The sequence below is a fragment of the Oncorhynchus kisutch genome, linkage group LG8 (assembly GCF_002021735.2).
Source record: "Oncorhynchus kisutch isolate 150728-3 linkage group LG8, Okis_V2, whole genome shotgun sequence".
Lineage (NCBI taxonomy): Eukaryota > Metazoa > Chordata > Actinopteri > Salmoniformes > Salmonidae > Oncorhynchus > Oncorhynchus kisutch.
This window is the reverse complement of record NC_034181.2, coordinates 7,155,984-7,179,377: the sequence shown is the minus strand read 5'-3', so window position 1 is coordinate 7,179,377 and position 23,394 is coordinate 7,155,984. Positions and strand designations below refer to the sequence as shown.

Below are 23,394 nucleotides of genomic sequence, written 5' to 3'. Positions count from 1 at the left end.
AGGCCTATGTACCTTGGTAATTCAGTTTCTTATTTAAACATGTAGTCTGTTCTGTCAAGCAATACAGTGGCAAGAAAAAGTATGTCAACCCTTTTGAATTACCTGGATTTCTGCATAAATTAGTTATCAAATTTGTTCTGAACTTTATCATAACAATAGACAAACACAGTCTGCTTAATAAACTAATAACACACAAATGATTGTATTTTTCTTGTCTGTATTGAATACATCATTTGAACATTTCACAGTGTAGGTTGGAAAAGGTATGTGAACCCCTAGGATAATGACTTCTCCAAAAGCTAATTGGAGTCAGGAGTCAGCTAACCTGAGACGAGATAGTTAGTTAGAGCTGCCTTGCTCTTTGCTATTCACATGAAGCATTGCCTGATGTGAACCATGCCTCGAACAAAAGAGATGTCAGAAGACCTAAGATGAAGAATTGTTGACTTGCATAAAGCTGGAAAGGTTTATAAAAGTATCTCTAAAAGGCTTGAGACAAGGCTTAAGACAAATTGTCTATAAATGGAGCACTGTTGCTACTCTCAGAGCACAGCGCAGAATGCTCAATGAGGTTAAGAAGAATCCTAGAGTGTCAACTGAAGACTAACAGAAATCTCTGGAACATGTTAACTTCTCTGTGGACGAGTCTATGATACGTAAAACACTGAACAAGAAAGGTGTTAATGGGTGGACACCACAGAAGAAGCCACTGTTGTCCAAAAAACAAAACATTTCTGCACATCTGAAGTTTGAAACAGTGCACCTGGATGTTCCACAGCGCTACTGGCAAAATATTCTGTGGACAGATGAAACTATAGTTGAGTTGTTTGCAAGGAACACATAACACTATGTGTGGAGAGAAAAGACACAGCACAACAACCTCATCCCAACTGTAAAGTATGGTGGAGGAAGCATCATGGTTTGGGGCTGCTTTGCTGCCTCAGGGCCTGGACAGCTTGCTATCATCGACAGAAAAAATGAATTCCCAAGTTTATAAAGACATTTTGCAGGAGAATGTTAGGCTATCTCTCCGCCAATTGAAGCTCAGCAGAGGTTGGATGATGCAACAGGACAACGATCCTAAACACAGAAGTAAATCAGCAACAGAATAGCTTCAATTGGCCCAGAGTCCTGACCTCAACCCGATTGAGATGCTGTGGCATGACCTCAAGAGAGCAGTTCACACCAGACCTCCCAAGATTATTGCTGAACTGAAACAGTTTTGTAAAGAGGAATGGTCCAAGATTCCTCCTGATCATTGTGCAGGTCTGATCCACAACCACAGAAAACGTTTGGTTAAGGTTATTACTGCCAAAGGAGAGTCAACCAGTTATTAAATCCCACTCTACCCCTTTCCCCACTCTACCCCTTTCCCCACTCTACCCCTCCACCCCTTCCCCACTCTACCCCTCCACCCCTTTCCCCACTCTACCCCCCTTTCCCCACTCTACCCCTCCACCCCTTTCCCCACTCTACCCCTTTCCCCACTCTACCCCTCACCCCTTTCCCCACTCTACCCCTCTACCCCTTTCCCCACTCTACCCCTTTCCCCACTCTACCCCCTTTCCCCACTCTACCCCTTTCCCCCACTCTACCCTTTCCCACTCTACCCCTTTCCCACTCTACCCCTTTCCCCACTCTACCCCTTTCCCACTCTACCCCTCTACCCCTTTCCCCACTCTACCCCTTTCCCCACTGTAGCACTCTACCCCTTTCCCCACTCTACCCTTTCCCCACTCTACCCCTTTCCCCACTCTACCCCCTTCCCACTCTACCCCTTTCCCACTCTACCCCTTCCCCCACTCTACCCCTTTCCCCACTCTACCCGTCCACCCCTTTCCCCACTCTACCCCTCTACCCCTTTCCCCACTCTACCCCTTTCCCCACTCTACCCCTTCCCCACTCTACCCCTTTCCCCACTCTACCCTTTCCCCACTCTACCCCTCTACCCCCCTTTCCCCACTCTACCCCTCTACCCCTTTCCCTACTCTACCCCTTTCCCCACTGTAGCACTCTACCCCTTTCCCCACTCTACCCCTTTCCCCACTCTACCCCTCCCCCCACTCTACCCCTTTCCCCACCTCTACCCCTTTCCCACTCTAACCCCTTTCCCCACTCTATCCCTTTCCCCCCTCTACCCCTTCCCCACTCTACCCCTCTACCCCTTTCCCCCACTCTACCCCTTTCCCCACTCTACCCCTCTACCCCTTTCCCCACTCTACCCCTTTCCCCACTCTACCCCTTTCCCCACTCTAACCCCTTCCCCACTCTAACCTTCTACCCCTTTCCCCACTCTACCTTCTACCCCTTTCCCACTCTACCCCTCTACCCCTTTCCCCACTCTACCCTTTTCCCCACTCTAGCCCTCTACCCCTTTCCCCACTCTAGCCCTCTACCCCTTTCCCCACTCTACCCTTCCCCACTCTACCCCTTTCCCCACTCTAGCCTCTACCCCTTTCCCCACTCTAGCCCTCTACACCTTTCCCCACTCTAGCCTTTCCCCACTCTAACCCTTTCCCCACTCTAACCCTTTCCCCACTCTAACCCTCTACCCCTTTCCCCCCTCTACCCCTTTCCCCCCTCTACCCCTTTCCCCATCTACCCTTTCCCCACTCTACCCCTTTCCCCACTCTACCCTTTCCCCACTCTACCCCTTTCCCCACTCTACCCTTTCCCCACTCTACCCCCTCTACACCTTTCCCACTCTACCCTCTACCCTTTCCCCACTCTACCCCTCTACCCCTTTCCCCACTCTACCCCTCTCCCCCTTTCCCCACTCTACCCCTCTACCCTTTCCCCACTCTACCCCTTTCCCACTCTCTCACACTCTCTCCCCTTTCTCCCCCAGTCTCTCTCCCACACTCACCCCTCTCTCCCCCTCTCTCTCCCTCTTTCCACCACTCTCTCCCACTCTCTCCCACCCTCCCCCTCTCTCCCCCAGTCTCTCTCTCTTCCTCTTTCCACCACTCTCTCCCACTCTCTCCCCCTCTCTCCCTCTTTCCACCACTCTCTCCCACTCTCTCCCACCCCCTCTCCCACCCTCCCCCTCTCTCCCCCACTCTTCCCCTCCCCCAGTCTCTCTCCCCCACTCTTCCTCTCTCCCCTTTCCTTCTTGTCCCATTTTTCCTCATGACAAATGTCTTGACTACACTACTGTATATTCTGCAAGTCAATTGGGCGTGTGTGTGTGTGTGTGTGTGTGTGTGAGTGAGCCTGAGTGTGGTAGTGTGCAGGGAAGTCATTCCTGTCTTTATTTTCCAGATCAGAAGCCAAGTGTTGTGCGGAACGATTATCTCCTGTGTCCTGCACCAATGCTCTATACAGTCGGACAGTAAGTAGCCAATGAGAAGGTGGTTCCATAAAGACGTGTGTGTGTGTGTGAACACATCCCCACTGACATTCCAAAACCGTACCGGTGTCTCTATGTCGTTAAATCAAGCCAGCCCTCACATACTTTCCACAATTTGAAAGCACTTGAGACATGTATTTAACTGATGGGCTGACCAAAAAACAGAAAGGCACTGCAGAGCTCAAGAACTGAAATTGAGTATGTAGAGATTATTCTTCCCTCACGGTTTTATTAATCCTCAAACACAACAACACCTTCTACTTATTGTTCTCTCTTTGGCACCTATCTAAAATCTTATGATTGTATTGCAGGGAAATGTGGTCCAGAACATATCAAGATCAGAAACGTTTCCATGAGATTTTTTAATATATTAAAAAAAAATGTATAGCAAGTTGATCTACTCACAATCCGATAGTAACATCATCATGTAATCCACTCAAATGTCCTAATCCAAAACTGCTGTTGATAACATGTTTTTTTACAATTGTCCTTTGGTATATTAAGGTTTTCAATGTAGAATTGACCCTATTTCTCCTTCAGTATAGGGCACACTGGGGCGGCATGGTAGCCTAGTGGTTAGAGCGTTGGACTAGTAACCGGAAGGTTGCAAGTTCAAACCCCCGAGCTGACAAGGTACAAATCTGTCGTTCTGCCCCTGAGCGAGGCAGTTAACCCCACTGTTCCTAGGCCATCATTGAAAATAAGAATTTGTTCTTAACTGACTTGCCTAGTTAAATAAAGGTTAAATAAAAAATAAATAACTGGGTCAGTGCCTGTATTCACAGAGGCTTAGGGAAGGAAATCTCTGATCAGTTTTGCCTGTTAGATCATGACGACTAGGAGGGAAGAACCTGATCCTAGATCAGTACTCATTCTGTGAGACTCTTTGTGAATACATGCCCTGACGGAACCTGAACTCCTCCTGCTCCTGTAGACTGAAGAGTCTTGCTTAATTAACTCTTGGCATGGCCACGCTGACCCATTAAGTAGTTAGCTGTTAGGCCCGGTACAACAGGGCTGGGGCGGGCCAGGGTAGTGGGTAAACACATCTGTTCTGGGGCTTTTAAAGGGTTGTGTGACAGATGCAGCGATTCCCTTCTCCACGCTCTCTTCATTTAAATAATTCACCGTGCTACTGTGACAATCCCCTTTCCTGCCCATCCCTGCCCCCCCCCCCCCCCCCCTGACCACCTGCATCATGGAATCATGGAACGTCTGAAAGTTCTGTCTCCGACTCCGTCCATCTGTCTGCCTCTCTGCTGACTCCGTCGCCGGTGATGCTGGGGGGGTTAGCATGGTTGGTTAGCATGGACGCTAGCAGAGGAAAAAGCCTGTATAATGTATATTGGCCAAGAGTATTGAGCTTTTTGTGGTGCTTTGTGTTCTCTGGTTTGGTCTATAACATGTGGTTTAGTCTATAACATGTGGTTTGGTCTATAACATGTGGTTTGGTCTATAACATGTGGTTTGGTCTATAACATGTGGTTTGGTCTATAACATGTGGTTTGGTCTATAACATGTGGTTTGGTCTATAACATGTGGTTTGGTCTATAACATGTGGTTTGGTCTATAACATGTGGTTTAGTCTATAACATGTGGTTTAGTCTATAACATGTGGTTTGGTCTATAACATGTGGTTTGGTCTATAACATGTGGTTTGGTCTATAACATGTGGTTTGGTCTATAACATGTGGTTTGGTCTATAACATGTGGTTTGGTCTATAACATGTGGTTTAGTCTATAACATGTGGTTTGGTGGTTTGGTCTATAACATGTGATTTGGTCTATAACATGTGGTTTGGTCTATAACATGTGGTTTGGTCTATAACATGTGGTTTAGTCTATAACGTGGTTTGGTGGTTTGGTCTATAACATGTGGTTTGGTCTATAACATGTGGTTTGGTGGTTTGGTCTATAACATGTGGTTTGGTCTATAACATGTGGTTTAGTCTATAACATGTGGTTTGGTGGTTTGGTCTATAACATGTGGTTTGGTCTATAACATGTGGTTTGGTGGTTTGGTCTATAACATGTGGTTTGGTCTATAACATGTGGTTTAGTCTATAACATGTGGTTTGGTGGTTTGGTCTATAACATGTGGTTTGGTCTATAACATGTGGTTTGGTCTATAACATGTGGTTTAGTCTATAACATGTGGTTTGGTGGTTTGGTCTATAACATGTGGTTTGGTCTATAACATGTGGTTTAGTCTATAACATGTGGTTTGGTGGTTTGGTCTATAACATGTGGTTTGGTCTATAACATGTGGTTTGGTCTATAACATGTGGTTTAGTCTATAACATGTGGTTAGGTGGTTTGGTCTATGACATGTGGTTTGGTGGTTTGGTCTATAACATGTGGTTTAGTCTATAACATGTGGTTTAGTCTAAGGCATGTTGTCCTTATAGGCGACTATTGTATGTGCGCCTGGTTGGTAGTTAGTAGGTACAGAGTTCAGATATGGCCTATAGATATGGTCTGTAGATATGGTCTGTAGATATGGTCTATAGATATGGTCTGTAGATATGGCCTATAGATAGGGTCTATAGTATAGATATGGTCTATAGATATGGTCTTCAGTATAGATATGGTCTGTAGATATATGGTCTATAGATATGGTCTATAGTATAGATATGGCCTATAGATATGGTCTATAGTATAGATATGGTCTATAGATATGGTCTATAGATATGGTCTGTAGATATGGTCTATAGATATGGTCTATAGTATAGATATGGTCTATAGTATAGATATGGCCTATAGATATGGTCTATAGTATAGATATGGCCTATAGATATGGCCTATAGATATGGTCTATAGATATGGCCTATAGATATGGCCTATAGATATGGTCTATAGTATAGATATGGTCTATAGATATGGCCTATTGTATAGATATGGTCTGTAGATATATGGTCTATAGATATGGCCTATAGATATGGTCTATAGTATAGATATGGTCTATAGATATGGCCTATTGTATAGATATGGTCTATAGATATGGCCTATTGTATAGATATGGTCTATAGATATGGCCTATAGATATGGTCTATAGATATGGCCTATTGTATAGATATGGTCTATAGATATGGCCTATTGTATAGATATGGTCTATAGATATGGCCTATAGATATGGTCTATAGTATAGATATGGTCTATAGATATGGCCTATAGATATGGTCTATAGTATAGATATGGCCTATAGATATGGTCTATAGATATGGTCTATAGATATGGCCTATAGATATGGTCTATAGTATAGATATGGCCTATAGATATGGTCTATAGTATAGATATGGTCTATAGATATGGCCTATAGATATGGTCTATAGTATAGATATGGTCTATAGATATGGTCTATAGATATGGCCTATAGATATGGTCTATAGTATAGATATGGTCTATAGATATGGCCTATTGTATAGATATGGTCTATAGATATGGCCTATAGATATGGTCTATAGTATAGATATGGTCTAGGGTATAGATATGGCCTATAGATATGGTCTATAGTATAGATATGGTCTATAGATATGGCCTATAGATATGGTCTATAGTATAGATATGGCCTATAGATATGGTCTATAGTATAGATATGGTCTATAGATATGGTCTATAGTATAGATATGGTCTATAGATATGGTCTATAGATATGGCCTATAGATATATGGTCTATAGATATGGTCTATAGATATGGCCTATAGATATGGTCTATAGTATAGATATGGCCTATAGATATGGTCTATAGTATAGATATGGCCTATAGATATGGTCTATAGTATAGATATGGTCTATAGATATGGTCTATAGTATAGATATGGTCTATAGATATGGTCTATAGATATGGTCTATAGTATAGATATGGCCTATAGATATGGTCTATAGTATAGATATGGCCTATAGTATAGATATGGTCTATAGATATGGTCTATAGTATAGATATGGTCTATAGATATGGTCTATAGATATGGTCTATAGTATAGATATGGTCTATAGATATGGTCTATAGATATGGTCTATAGATATGGTCTATAGTATAGATATGGTCTATTGTATAGATATGGCCTATAGATATGGTCTATAGTATAGATATGGCCTATAGATATGGCCTATAGATATGGTCTATAGTATAGATATGGTCTATAGATATGGTCTATAGTATAGATATGGTCTATAGATATGGTCTATAGATATGGTCTATAGTATAGATATGGTCTATTGTATAGATATGGTCTATAGATATGGTCTATAGATATGGTCTATAGTATAGATATGGCCTATAGGTATGGTCTATAGATATGGTCTATAGATATGGTCTATAGTATAGATATGGTCTATAGATATGGTCTATAGATATGGTCTATAGATATGGTCTATAGATATGGTCTATAGTATAGATATGGTCTATTGTATAGATATGGCCTATAGATATGGTCTATAGTATAGATATGGCCTATAGATATGGCCTATAGATATGGTCTAGTATAGATATGGTCTATAGATATGGTCTATAGATATGGTCTATAGTATAGATATGGTCTATAGATATGGTCTATAGTATAGATATGGTCTATAGATATGATATGGTCTATAGATATGGTCTATAGATATGGTCTATAGTATAGATATGGCCTATAGATATGGTCTATAGTATAGATATGGCCTATAGATATGGTCTATAGATATGGTCTATAGATATGGTCTATAGTATAGATATGGCCTATAGATATGGTCTATAGATATGGTCTATAGTATAGATATGGCCTATAGGTATGGTCTATAGTATAGATATGGTCTATAGTATAGATATGGCCTATAGGTATGGTCTATAGTATAGATATGGTCTATAGTATAGATATGGTCTATAGATATGGTCTATAGTATAGATATGGTCTATTGATATGGTCTATAGTATAGATATGGCCTATAGATATGGTCTATAGTATAGATATGGTCTATAGATATGGCCTATAGATATGGTCTATAGATATGGTCTATAGTATAGATATGGCCTATAGATATGGTCTATAGTATAGATATGGCCTATAGTATAGATATGGTCTATAGATATGGTCTGTAGATATGGTCTATAGTATAGATATGGTCTGTAGATATGGTCTATAGTATAGATATGGTCTATAGATATGGCCTATAGATATGGTCTATAGATATGGTCTATAGTATAGATATGGCCTATAGATATGGTCTATAGTATAGATATGGTCTATAGTATAGATATGGTCTGTAGATATATGGTCTATAGATATGGCCTATAGATATGGTCTATAGTATAGATATGGTCTATAGATATGGTCTATAGATATGGCCTATAGATATGGTCTATAGATATGGTCTATAGTATAGATATGGTCTGTAGATATGGTCTATAGTATAGATATGGTCTGTAGATATATGATCTATAGATATGGCCTATAGATATGATCTATAGATATGGTCTATAGTATAGATATATGATCTATAGATATGGCCTATAGATATGATCTATAGATATGGTCTATAGTATAGATATATGGTCTATAGATATATGGTCTATAGATATATGGTCTATAGATATGGTCTATAGATATATGATCTATAGATATGGTCTATAGATATATGGTCTATAGATATGGTCTATAGATATATGGTCTATAGATATGGTCTATAGATATATGGTCTATAGATATGGTCTATAGATATGGTCTATAGATATATGGTCTATAGATATGGTCTATAGATATATGGTCTATAGATATGGTCTATAGTATATATGGTCTATAGTATAGATATGGTCTATAGTATAGATGGTCTATAGATATGGTCTATAGATATGGTCTATAGTATAGATGGTCTATAGATATGGCCTATAGATATGATCTATAGATATGGTCTATAGTATAGATATATGGTCTATAGATATATGGTCTATAGATATATGGTCTATAGATATGGTCTATAGATATATGATCTATAGATATGGTCTATAGATATATGGTCTATAGATATGGTCTATAGATATATGGTCTATAGATATGGTCTATAGATATATGGTCTATAGATATATGGTCTATAGATATATGGTCTATAGATATATGGTCTATAGATATGGTCATATAATAATATTAGTCACGTATAATAAGAGCAATAATAAAATAAATAGAGCAATACCAAACGTAGAACACAAATGTCCATCCAAGCATCATATACTATACACATTCACTATACACGTTCACTATACTATACACATTACTATACACATGACTATACACATTCACTATACACGTTCAATATACTATACACATTACTATACACATGACTATACACATTACTATACACGTTCAATATACTATACACATGACTATACACATGACTATACACATTACTATACACGTTCAATATACTATACACATTACTATACACATTACTATACACATTACTATACACATTCACTATACACATTCAATATACTATACACATTACTATACACATTACTATACACATTACTATACAATACACGTTCAATATACTATACACATTACTATACACATTACTATACACATTCACTATACACGTTCAATATACTATACACATTACTATACACATTCACTATACACGTTCACTATACTATACACATTACTATACACATGACTATACACATTACTATACAATACACGTTCAATATACTATACACATTACTATACACATTACTATACACATTACTATACACATGACTATACACATGACTATACACATTACTATACAATACACGTTCAATATACTATACACATTACTATACACATTACTATACACATTACTATACACATTACTATACACATTACTATACACATTACTATACAATACACGTTCAATATACTATACACATTACTATACACATTACTATACACATTACTATACACATTACTATACACATTACTATACACATTACTATACAATACACGTTCAATATACTATACACATTACTATACACATTACTATACACATTACTATACACATGACTATACACATTACTATACAATACACGTTCAATATACTATACACATTACTATACACATTACTATACACATTACTATACACATTACTATACACATTACTATACACATTCACTATACACGTTCAATATACTATACACATTCACTATACACGTTCAATATACTATACACATTCACTATACACATTCACTATACACGTTCAATATACTATACACATTACTATACACATTCACTATACACATTCACTATACACGTTCAATATACTATACACATTACTATACACATTACTATACACATTACTATACACATTACTATACACATTACTATACACATTCAATATACAATACACATTACTATACACATTACTATACACATTACTATACAATACACATTACTATACACATTCACTATACACATTCACTATACACGTTCAATATACTATACACATTACTATACACATTCACTATACACATTCACTATACACGTTCAATATACTATACACATTACTATACACATTACTATACACATTACTATACACATTACTATACACATTACTATACACATTACTATACACATTCAATATACAATACACATTACTATACACATTACTATACACATTACTATACAATACACATTACTATACACATTACTATACAATACACATTACTATACACATTACTATACACATTACTATACACATTACTATACACATTCACTATACAATACACGTTCCTTATACCATACACATTCAGTCAATTGGTGGTGGCACTGGTCTCCTCTGTGGTGACAGCTGTGTCATGGTTCAGTCCTTGAACACAGGCATCTGTTGGTGGCCCTAACCCTCTCCCCCTTCCCCTCTCCACCATATCGCTCCATTAGGTAGGGCCCCCCCCCCCCCCCCCCGTGTACTCCTGTCCCTTAACCCCCCCCCCCCCCCCCCGGTGTGTTGATGATAACAAGGTTGAGTGTTGGAGCTCTTGGTCTGCTGTGTCTCACCTGGTGTTCACACAACAACGGTGGAGGGTGAAAGAGAACTTAAGGGTCTGGTTGACACCTGGCTGACACCTGGCTGACACCTGGCAACAGACAGGACAGGACAGCTAGCTAATGCAGCAAGCCTCATGAATAATGGAAACAGGACAATCGGAGGGAGCACCGCAGGGCTGCCGACCGTGTCAGTTGTCCAATTGGTGCCATTTTTGACGTCATAGCCATAAACATCTCTGGGTCGTTGAAAAGCAGATCGTCTCTTGGTGCAGCGTTGGGGGGGGATCTGTCTTCCTGTAACGTTAAGGTCAGGTAGTGTGACAGATATTATTTTCTTGGTCCAATGTAAAGACTCTCTAGTTGAGCCCTGGTGCCCTGAAGGTAAAGAATGGGATCCCAATGGAAATACCAGACAGTGGGCGTATGATTCAATACCTTTTCGTGATACAACAAAAAAGAGTTTATGTATCGACTAATATGCACAGCAATATTATGAGAAGCAATCCAAATATCTAGCAGGTTTAATAGTTCAGAGGACACTCATGTTGAAGAGGAGAAATAACGTGACCTTAGTTTGTGGGTGCGGTCAGCAGCACCCTGTTCCACAAAAGCAAAACAAACCAGGTAAATAATGCATGGACATATCCTTCTGTCGCTCTGTCTCTTCTTATAACGGGTGATGCTGTAAAACCCTGTGAATGACAGTTGAAGGCAGGGCCCCCAGCTGTTAGGTTGAGCTGGGGTTATGTCTGAATTAGATGGGAGACGAGAGGGGGAAATGTCATGCCAGAGGTACAATGGGCGTGGGGGTCACTCTTAAGGGATCACTCTAAAACCCTGTAAAGACTGACACATGTTCCCAGGGACATCAAGGCAGACGACTCAGACCTCTCCTCTGTTTGTATCACTGGAGATCTCTAAACTGGGATATGGACAAACCTGTGTTCAACTACTATTTGAAATCATTCCAAATACTTTGATCTAGTCTTGCCTGGCTGACTGGATCAATAGAACAGTCCCAAGACTATAAATTCTGTAGATCCGGCACTCCAGGCAGAATAGAACAAATGCTCAAGAGTATTGAAAAGATTTCATATAGTATTTGATCCCAGGTCTGGTCATTGGAGCTCTCTGAGGTGCGATGTGGAAACTTCTCTTTCCCTCCCACTCTAGTGGTCTCTGTGTCTAGTGGCTTCTGTCGGAGTGCGTGACGCTAAGCGCTAGTGATACGATACAGCTGGACGATCACTGGTGTCAGTGATGGCTTTCCAACTTTTCCTTAAAGACGGGAAAATCAAGGAGGGGTGAATTATTCAGGGTTGAACATATTGCGGAGGACGGCTGTCACTAAGAGTTGTGGAAACGTCGCGTCTCTGAAGGACGCGTGGCAGAGATCCTGACAGAATAGAGGAAACTCTTTGAACTCTGAAGAGAGGGATTGTGGTACGGAACGAACTTCAAGAGTGGGTGATCAAACGTTAGGCCAAACACATGTTTAACTTTCCATTCAAATGTCTGCAATGTAACGTGTTTGTTTGCAGTCTTCTTGGCCTGGTCAAGCAAAAGGAATATTTATCCTGATTAAATCAAATCTACACTATATTGTATGTATGCATTAAATCTACAGTATATTTTATGTAAAAATTAAATCTACAGTATATTGTATGTATACATTAAATGTCCTTTGGGTGGAGGTCTGTTCTTGATACACACGGGAAACTATTGCGCTTGAAAAACTCAGCAGTGTTGCAGTTCTTGACACTTACCGGTGCACCTGGCACCTACTACCATACCCTGTTCAAAGGCACTTCGATCTGTTGTCTTGCCCAGTCACCATCTGAATGACACACATACACAATCCATGTCTCAATTGTTTCAAGGCTTAGAAATCCTGCTTTAACCTGTCTCCTCACCTTCCTCTACACTGATTTGAAGTGGATTTAAAAAGTGACCTCAGTAAGGGATCATATCTTTCCTCTGGGTTCAGCTGGTCAGTCTATGTCACGGAAAGAGTGTTCCTAATGATTTGTCCATTCAGTGTAAAATCTCTAATAGTCAGTAGCAGAAAAACAGAATGTCCATGGCTTAAATCATATAATTTTTTTCCAACTGTAATCCTAAGAGAGCGGACCTTGTCTTTGTCTTCTCCCTCTATTTCTTCTAAAGCACAGAGCCCAAGTCACAGACACGGCCCCTCCTAGATGTGTCAAAGCCAAGTCACAGACACGGCCCCTCCTAGATGTGTCAAAGCCAAGTCACAGACACGGCCCCTCCTAGATGTGTCAAAGCTAAGTCACAGACGGCCCCTCCTAGATGTGTCAAAGCCAAGTCACAGACACGGCCCCTCCTAGATGTGTCAAAGCCAAGTCACAGACACGGCCCCTCCTAGATGTGATCCACAATACCAGTCATAGCCAAGTCACAGACACGGCCCCTCCTAGATGTGTCAAAGCCAAGTCACAGACACGGCCCCTCCTAGATGTGTCAAAGCCAAGCCACAGACACGGCCCCTCCTAGATGTGTCAAAGCCAAGTCACAGACACGGCCGCTCCTAGATGTGTCAAAGCCAAGTCACAGACACGGCCCCTCCTAGATGTGTCAAAGCCAAGTCACAGACACGGCCCCTCCTAGATGTGTCAAAGCCAAGTCACAGACACGGCCCCTCCCTAAATGTGATCCACAATACTAGTCAAAGCCAAGTCAAAGACACGGCCCCTCCTAGATGTGTCAAAGCCAAGTCACAGACACGGCCCCTCCTAGATGTGTCAAAGCCAAGTCACAGACACAGCCCCTCCTAGATGTGTCAAAGCCAAGTCACAGACACGGCCCCTCCTAGATGTGTCAAAGCCAAGTCACAGACACGGCCCCTCCTAGATGTGTCAAAGCCAAGTCACAGACACGGCCCCTCCTTAATGTGTCAAAGCCAAGTCACAGACACGGCCCCTCCTTAATGTGTCAAAGCCAAGTCACAGACACGGCCCCTCCTAGATGTGTCAAAGCCAAGTCACAGACACGGCCCCTCCCTAAATGTGATCCACAATACTAGTCAAAGCCAAGTCACAGACACGGCCCCTCCTAGATGTGTCAAAGCCAAGTCACAGACACGGCCCCTCCTAGATGTGTCAAAGCCAAGTCACAGACACGGCCCCTCCTAGATGTGTCAAAGCCAAGTCACAGACACGGCCCCTCCCTAAATGTGTTCCACAATACTAGTCAAAGCCAAGTCACAGACACGGCCCCTCCTAGATGTGTGAAAGCCAAGTCACAGACACGGCCCCTCCTAGATGTGTCAAAGCCAAGTCACAGACACGGCCCCTCCTAGATGTGTCAAAGCCAAGTCACAGACACGGCCCCTCCTTAATGTGTCAAAGCCAAGTCACAGACACGGCCCCTCCTAAATGTGTCAAAGCCAAGTCACAGACACGGCCCCTCCTTAATGTGTCAAAGCCAAGTCACAGACACAGCCCCTCCTAGATGTGTCAAAGCCAAGTCACAGACACGGCCCCTCCTAGATGTGATCCACAATACTAGTCAAAGCCAAGTAGACAGGAACAAAAACATGAGGCATAGTGTTTAAAAAGAAGAAGAGGAACAAAAAGGACACATCATTTAAGTATTGAGTGTGGAAATAGGAAAGGCGATATAAAGATTGAACAAGGGGGGAGGGTGGATTCAGGCGATTTAAATTCCAGTACCATACTAGCGGACAGTAGGACAGAGAGTCAGACGGCAGCTCATCTGTTGGAGCCGCAGGAGAATAGAAGGCCCAAGGCAGAGCCCAGGGCTAAACCAACTGCACAGAGAGAACACACACATACCTTCATCCCCCACACACACACGGCCAGGCGAACAATCAGACCAGACAATAGACAGTGTTTTACATATTTCTTAATTTTGGGGGTGGGTGGGTCTTGGGGGGTGGGGGTGGGGGGGATGATTTCAGTCGTTCCGTTTCCTGCTTAAAGGCATGGTAATTGGATCTGGCATAATGGACATACGGAAATAGCTCTGCCGTTCATCATTAGGGGTTTTAATTGCGCCATTTTAGAACTCGTTCCCCTCGTGAAAAATAAGTCATACACAGGCCTCCCCCCCCCACCCCCACCCCCCTATTCAGGGCTATTGTGGTGTTAAACAGTGTGTGTTGTGCTCATCTTTCTAGGTCTATGGACGTCCTCATAAGTCTGAACCATGGAAAGTCCTTCATCCTTAGTGCCTTCACCATCTACGCCACCACATGTGTGAGTTTCGCACTGTCTAATATCTGTTAATAAAAGGGTTATACGGCCTATATTCATCTACAACTTGTGCTTAGGTAGAATAGCCGTACTTTACAAACTGAGCCACACGGGACCTATGTCCTATGTGCATTCCTCTGGCTGGTCTTATCTGTCTATTGAATGACCTCTGGCTGGTCTTATCTGTCTATTGAATGACCTCTGGCTGGTCTTATCTGTCTATTGAATGACCTCTGGCTGGTCTTATCTGTCTATTGAATGACCTCTGGCTGGTCTTATCTGTCTATTGAATGACCTCTGGCTGGTCTTATCTGTCTATTGAATGACCTCTGGCTGGTCTTATCTGTCTATTGAATGACGTATGACCTCTGACTGGTCTTATCTGTCTATTGAATGACCTCTGGCTGGTCTTATCTGTCTATTGAATGACCTCTGGCTGGTCTTATCTGTCTATTGAATGACCTCTGATTGGTCTTATCTGTCTATTGAATGACCTCTGGCTGGTCTTATCTGTCTATTGAATGACCTCTGATTGGTCTTATCTGTCTATTGAATGACCTCTGGCTGGTCTTATCTGTCTATTGAATGACCTCTGGCTGGTCTTATCTGTCTATTGAATGACGTATGACCTCTGACTGGTCTTATCTGTCTATTGAATGACCTCTGGCTGGTCTTATCTGTCTATTGAATTACCTCTGGCTGGTCTTATCTGTCTATTGAATGACCTCTGGCTGGTCTTATCTGTCTATTGAATGACCTCTGGCTGGTCTTATCTGTCTATTGAATGACTTCTGGCTGGTCTTATCTGTCTATTGAATGACCTCTGGCTGGTCTTATCTGTCTATTGAATGACCTCTGGCTGGTCTTATCTGTCTATTGAATGACCTCTGGCTGGTCTTATCTGTCTATTGAATGACCTCTGATTGGTCTTATCTGTCTATTGAATGACCTCTGGCTGGTCTTATCTGTCTATTGAATGACCTCTGATTGGTCTTATCTGTCTATTGAATGACCTCTGGCTGGTCTTATCTGTCTATTGAATGACCTCTGGCTGGTCTTATCTGTCTATTGAATGACGTATGACCTCTGACTGGTCTTATCTGTCTATTGAATGACCTCTGGCTGGTCTTATCTGTCTATTGAATTACCTCTGGCTGGTCTTATCTGTCTATTGAATGACCTCTGGCTGGTCTTATCTGTCTATTGAATGACCTCTGGCTGGTCTTATCTGTCTATTGAATGACTTCTGGCTGGTCTTATCTGTCTATTGAATGACCTCTGGCTGGTCTTATCTGTCTATTGAATGACCTCTGGCTGGTCTTATCTGTCTATTGAATGACCTCTGGTTGGTCTTATCTGTCTATTGAATGACCTCTGGCTGGTCTTATCTGTCTATTGAATGACCTCTGGCTGGTCTTATCTGTCTATTGAATGACCTCTGGCTGGTCTTATCTGTCTATCGAATGACCTCTGGCTGGTCTTATCTGTCTATTGAATGACCTCTGATTGGTCTTATCTGTCTATTGAATGACGTATGACCTCTGACTGGTCTTATCTGTCTATTGAATGACGTATGACCTCTGACTGGTCTTATCTGTCTATTGAATGACGTATGACCTCTGACTGGTCTTATCTGTCTATTGAATGACGTATGACCTTTGACTGGTCTTATCTGTCTATTGAATGACCTCTGACTGGTCTAACGTGTATTTTTCTCTCCCTGTGTCAGTCGGACGGCTTCGCGGTAGCCATAGTGTTCCTGTTGCTGTTGTTACTTGCAGCGTTAGCAGCAGCGTGGTGGTTCTGGCCTCTCTGCTGCACTGTGGTGAGTCTAACAACGCAGTCTATAACATAATAACATAAAACACTGACACATTTATAACATACAGAAATGTTCCTGCCCTGGGGTTCATTTCCACATTTATAACATAAAGAAATGTTCCTGCCCTGGGGTTCATTTCCACATTTATAACATACAGAAATGTTCCTGCCCTGGGGTTCATTTCCACATTTATAACATACAGAAATGTTCCTGCCCTGGGGTTCATTTCCACATTTATAACATACAGAAATGTTCCTGCCCTGGGGTTCATTTCCACATTTATAACATAAAGAAATGTTCCTGCCCTGGGGTTCATTTCCACATTTATAACATACAGAAATGTTCCTGCCCTGGGGTTCATTTCCACATTTATAACATACAGAAATGTTCCTGCCCTGGGGTTCATTTCCACATTTATAACATACAGAAATGTTCCTGCCCTGGGGTTCATTTCCACATTTATAACATACAGAAATGTTCCTGCCCTGGGGTTCATTTCCACATTTATAACATACAGAAATGTTCCTGCCCTGGGGTTCATTTCCACATTTATAACATACAGAAATGTTCCTGCCCTGGGGTTCATTTCCACATTTATAACATACAGAAATGTTCCTGCCCTGGGGTTCATTTCCACATTTATAACATACAGAAATGTTCCTGCCCTGGGGTTCATTTCCACATTTATAACATACAGAAATGTTCCTGCCCTGGGGTTCATTTCCACATTTATAACATACAGAAATGTTCCTGCCCTGGGGTTCATTTCCACATTTATAACATACAGAAATGTTCCTGCCCTGGGGTTCATTTCCACATTTATAACATACAGAAATGTTCCTGCCCTGGGGTTCATTTCCACATTTATAACATACAGAAATGTTCCTGCCCTGGGGTTCATTTCCACATTTATAACATACAGAAATGTTCCTGCCCTGGGGTTCATTTCCACATTTATAACATAAAGAAATGTTCGTGCCCTGGGGTTCATTTCCACATTTATAACATACAGAAATGTTCCTGCCCTGGGGTTCATTTCCACATTTATAACATACAGACATTTGTATTTATTTATATTTAACTAGGCAAGTCAGTTAAGAACAAATTTCTTATTTTCAAAGACGGCCTAGGAACGGTGGGTTAACTGCCTTGTTCAGGGGGGCAGAACGACAGATTTGTACCTTGTCAGCTCGGGGGATACGATCTTGCAACCTTTCGGTTACTAGTCCAACCCTCTAACCACTACCTAGTGGTTAGAGGAAGTTGTCTTTGTGTATTGTGTAAAATACTCCTCAATGTGTCCTTCCTGTGTCAGCAAGCTGCAGACTATACGGTAAGCAACTTAAACAATCACTGTAAACACTAATGTCCCTCTTAACTACAAGTCTCTGTTTCAACAGAAGATTGTATATCAATGAGGATGAACTGTATAAATAAAGGTTGCACAGGACAGCGTAAACACAGAACCTGTCTGGCTCTGGATATGATCTGTTGCAAGTAAAGATATACCAACCCAGTCAAACCCTTAGCCAAAAGCCATTATTATAGCCATGCCCCAGCATCAGCCCTCCCTCCCCCGTGGGATGATGCCAGGTAAACTCAACCATCACGGCCAAGCCAGTCATGAATGGAACATGCTCCGCGGTCTCCACGTTGTTCAAGAGCTCAGCTCAGCTGAGGTGAGGTGGTTGGCGTTGGCAGGCAGCCAGCTCCACTGTTAAACTCTTCTTCACCCCACGTTTTACCTCATTACTGCCTGCAAAGAGCTGCACAGCACCACAGAGGAAGAGGCTCTAACAGGAAGTAGTAACCATAGCGATAGAGATATGTGTTCTATTTATCTCTGAGATCTTTACCACATCCTGTATCTGCAAACAGTAGAGCCTGTGCTGTGGCTTTCCTCTCCCAGGAAGCACATCTTTTCTTGTTTTGTTTTTTTCTTCTATTCCTGTTCTTGTGTTTCGTGTTATGATGGTTTGTTCGGTTGATAGATATTAAATATCTTTTTCAAAGCCTTTGTTCACACCAAACCTTTTTTTTCTACATCATATATCATATTTTCCTCCTTTTGTGAGGAGTTTCAATATGTTTTTATGGAAGCTGATGGATTCTCAGTGCTTTGTCATCAGCATATCAATCCCCCCCCCCCCTCTCGCGCAACCCATTCCACATCTTCCTCTCTCCATTTAGAAAAGCTGTTTCCAGATGATGTTTTCAGGATATACATAATGCCTACAGATGGTATGTCCTTACACCCCCTCTGTCCCCCTCTTCTATATGGGAACCCTGACAAACGGATATATACCGTCACCAATCACCAATACCATCACCAAAACCATCACCACCAACACCAACACCATGACCATCACTACCACCATCACCAATACCATCACCAATCACCAACACCCATCACCAAAACCATCACCAATCACCAACACCATTACCAATACCAACATCATGACCATCACCAAGACCATCACCAACACCATGACCAATCACCAACACCACCATCAGAATAACCAACACCACCACTAACAAAAACACCATCAGTATCACCAACACCACAACTAACACCAACACCATCAGAATCACCAACACCACCAGTAACACCATCAGAATCACCACTACTAACACCAACACCATCAGAATCACCAGCACTCTAACACCAACACCATCAGAATCACCAACACCACCAGTAACACTATCAGAATCACCACCACTAACACCAACACCATCAGAATCACCAACACCACCAGAATCACCACTACCAACACCACCAGAATCACCTCTACTAACACCAATACCATCAGAATTACCAACACCATCAGAATCACCTCTACTAACACCAATACCATCAGAATCACCAAAACCATCAGAATCACCACCACTAACACCAAAACCATCAGAATCACCAGCACTAACACCAAAACCATCAGAATCACCAGCACTAACACCAACACCATCAGAATCACCACCACTAACACCAACACCAACAGAATCACCAACACCAACAGAATCACCACCACTAACACCAACACCATCAGAATCACCAACACCAACAGTATCACCAGCAGCATCAGTACCACCAACACCATCAGAATAACCAACACCACCACCAACACCATCAGAATCACCAACACCACCACTAACACCATCAGAATCACCACCACCACCACCACCATCAGAATGACCAACACCATTACTAACACCATCACTACCACCACCACCACCATCACCAACACTAACACCATCACCAACAGTATCACCAGCAGCAGCCTCCAAATAATAAATTAAACTGCCAATAATAATGTGATAATTATATGCGTCACCTGTCTTCGTCCAGGATGAGATGGAAGCATATTCTGGAAAACCAACAAAGACATTGCAATGTAAAGCCCCTGCAGCATGTCTGGCTGGGGATGTGTTTGTCTTGGTGTTGGAGCTGCGGCTGCTCTCCATCAGGGACCTGGGGAGAGGAGGAGAGAGAGGGGGAGGAGGGGGAGAGGGAGAGGAGGGGAGGGGGAGAGGAGGAGGGGAGAGGAGGAGGGGAGAAGAGGAGAGAGAGAGAGAGAGAGAGAGGAGGAGAGAGGAGGAGAGAGGGGGAGAGAGGGGGAGAGAGAGGGGGAAGAGGGGGAGAGGGAGAGGAGGAAGGGGTAGAGGAGGGGGAGAGGGAGAGGAGGAAGGGGTAGAGGACGGGGAGGGGAGAGGAGGAGAGGGGTAGAGGAGGAAGAGGAGAAGAGTAGAGAAGAGGAAGAGGAGAAGAGTAGAGGGAGAGGAGAAGAGGAGGAGGGATAGGGGAGGAGAGGGTAGAGGAGGAGGGGGAAGATGAAGAGGAGAAGAGTAGAGAAGAGGAAGAGGAGAAGAGGAGGAGGGAGAGGGTGAAAGGAGGAGAGGGCATTTGTGTGGGTTGTTAATATTTCAACCCCCAGTCTGTCAGGTTTCAGCTGGTTTCAGAGTTACAGCAGGATGAGGCAGTGAGGATAGGTTGGGATGAGGACAGGATCACACACACACGCAAACCATCTCCTTCCCACATGGAACCTTGCCGGGCATGAGGTCATGCAAACTACCCTCCCCTCCACTGATATAAACTACCCCCTCCCCTGATATAAACTACCCCCTCCCCTGATATACACTACCCCCTCCCCTGATATAAACTTCCCCCTCCCCTGATATAAACTACCCCCCCCTGATATAAACTACCCCCCTCCCCTGATATGAACTACCCCCCTCCCCTGATATAAACTCCCCCCTCCCCTGATATAAACTACCCCCTCCCCTGATATAAACTACCCCCTCCCCTGATATAAACTACCCCCCTCCCCTGATATAAACTACCCCCCTCCCCTGATATAAACTACCCCCCCCCCCCCCTCCCCTGATATGAACTACCCCCTCCCCTGATATGAACTACCCCCCCTCCCCTGATATGAACTACCCCCTCCCCTGATATAAACTACCCCCCTCCCCTGATATGAACTACCCGCCTCTCCTGAATCAGTTGTTTTAATCCGTTTTTCATACAGTGATGTGTGTGTGTTGTGGTGGGCTTAAAGACACGCAGCACAATATAGCTTACTGTCTTCTATTACATTGACGACGAGTGAGAGAACATGCCGACGCTGTCACTCAGGAACAGAGGTCTACTGGGCAAGAGGGTTGAGTAGTTTCACTCCTGCTATGCCCTCGACCTGTCTCTCACCTCTTGTTATTATGTGCTATCCAATCATTCCTTGTCAGATCGTGCTAAACTTGAATGTGTACAGTCGATCCTAAATGGAATCACATGATGTGTAATCGCTGGCTCTGTGAACATCCCTTAAAATCATTACCTTCAGCATTTCTCTCAAACAGGTTTAATTTGTCCGTAATGAAGTGCATCATTTATAATTTGCAAATATGCTACCTGCTACTGGATATGCCAGGATAAACTGATGAAACAGCTTGACTCAGCATGGAGGGTTTTAACATCTTGACTCAACGTGGAGGGTTTAAACAGCTTGACTCAACGTGGAGGGTTTAAACAGCTTGACTCAACATGGAGGGTTTAAACATCTTGACTCAACGTGGAGGGTTTTAACATCTTGACTCAACGTGGAGGGTTTAAACAGCTTGACTCAACGTGGAGGGTTTTAACATCTTGACTCAACGTGGAGGGTTTAAACAGCTTGACTCAACGTGGAGGGTTTTAACATCTTGACTCAACGTGGAGGGTTTTAACATCTTGACTCAACGTGGAGGGTTTTAACATCTTGACTCAACGTGGAGGGTTTAAACAGCTTGACTCAACATGGAGGGTTTAAACATCTTGACTCAACATGGAGGGTTTGAACATCTTGACTCAACGTGGAGGGTTTTAACATCTTGACTCAACGTGGAGGGTTTAAACATCTTGACTCAACGTGGAGGGTTTTATTTATTTTTATTTTACCTTTATTTTACTAGGCAAGTTCTTATTTTCAATTATGGCCTAGGCACAGTGGGTTAACTGCCTGTTCAGGGGCAGAACGGCAGATTTTGTACCTTGTCAGCTCGGGGATTTGAACTTGCAACCTTTCGGTTACTAGTCCAATGCTCTAACCACTAGGCTAACCTGCCACCCCAACAGCTTGACTCAACATGGAGGGTTCGAACAGCTTGACTCAACATGGAGGGTTCGAACAGCTTGACTCAACATGGAGGGTTTCAACAGATTGACTCAACATGGAGGGTTTAAACAGTTTTATTCAACATGGAGGGTTTAAATAGTTTTATTCAACATGGAGGGTTTAAACAGTTTTATTCAACATGGAGGGTTTAAACAGCTTGACTCAGCATGGAGGGTTCCAACAGCTTGACTCAACATGGAGGGTTTAAACATCTTGACTCATCATGGAGGGTTTTAACATCTTGACTCATCATGGAGGGTTCCAACAGCTTGACTCAACATGGAGGGTTCCAACAGCTTGACTCAATGTGGAGGGTTCCAACAGCTTGACTCAACCTGGA

The 23,394-nt window shown here is 42.5% G+C and overlaps 1 protein-coding gene across 1 annotated transcript in view; it reads left to right on the top strand.

Moving 5' to 3' along the window:
* Positions 1–23,394, top strand: part of LOC109881292 (anthrax toxin receptor 2-like) — a 125,507-nt gene that overhangs the window by 31,190 nt on the left and 70,923 nt on the right. Inside the window, exons 9-11 of the mRNA XM_031829609.1 lie at positions 3,262–3,331; positions 15,509–15,587; positions 17,314–17,409. Coding sequence (XP_031685469.1) covers positions 3,262–3,331; positions 15,509–15,587; positions 17,314–17,409 — 245 coding nt within the window. The remainder of the gene's footprint in view (positions 1–3,261; positions 3,332–15,508; positions 15,588–17,313; positions 17,410–23,394) is intronic.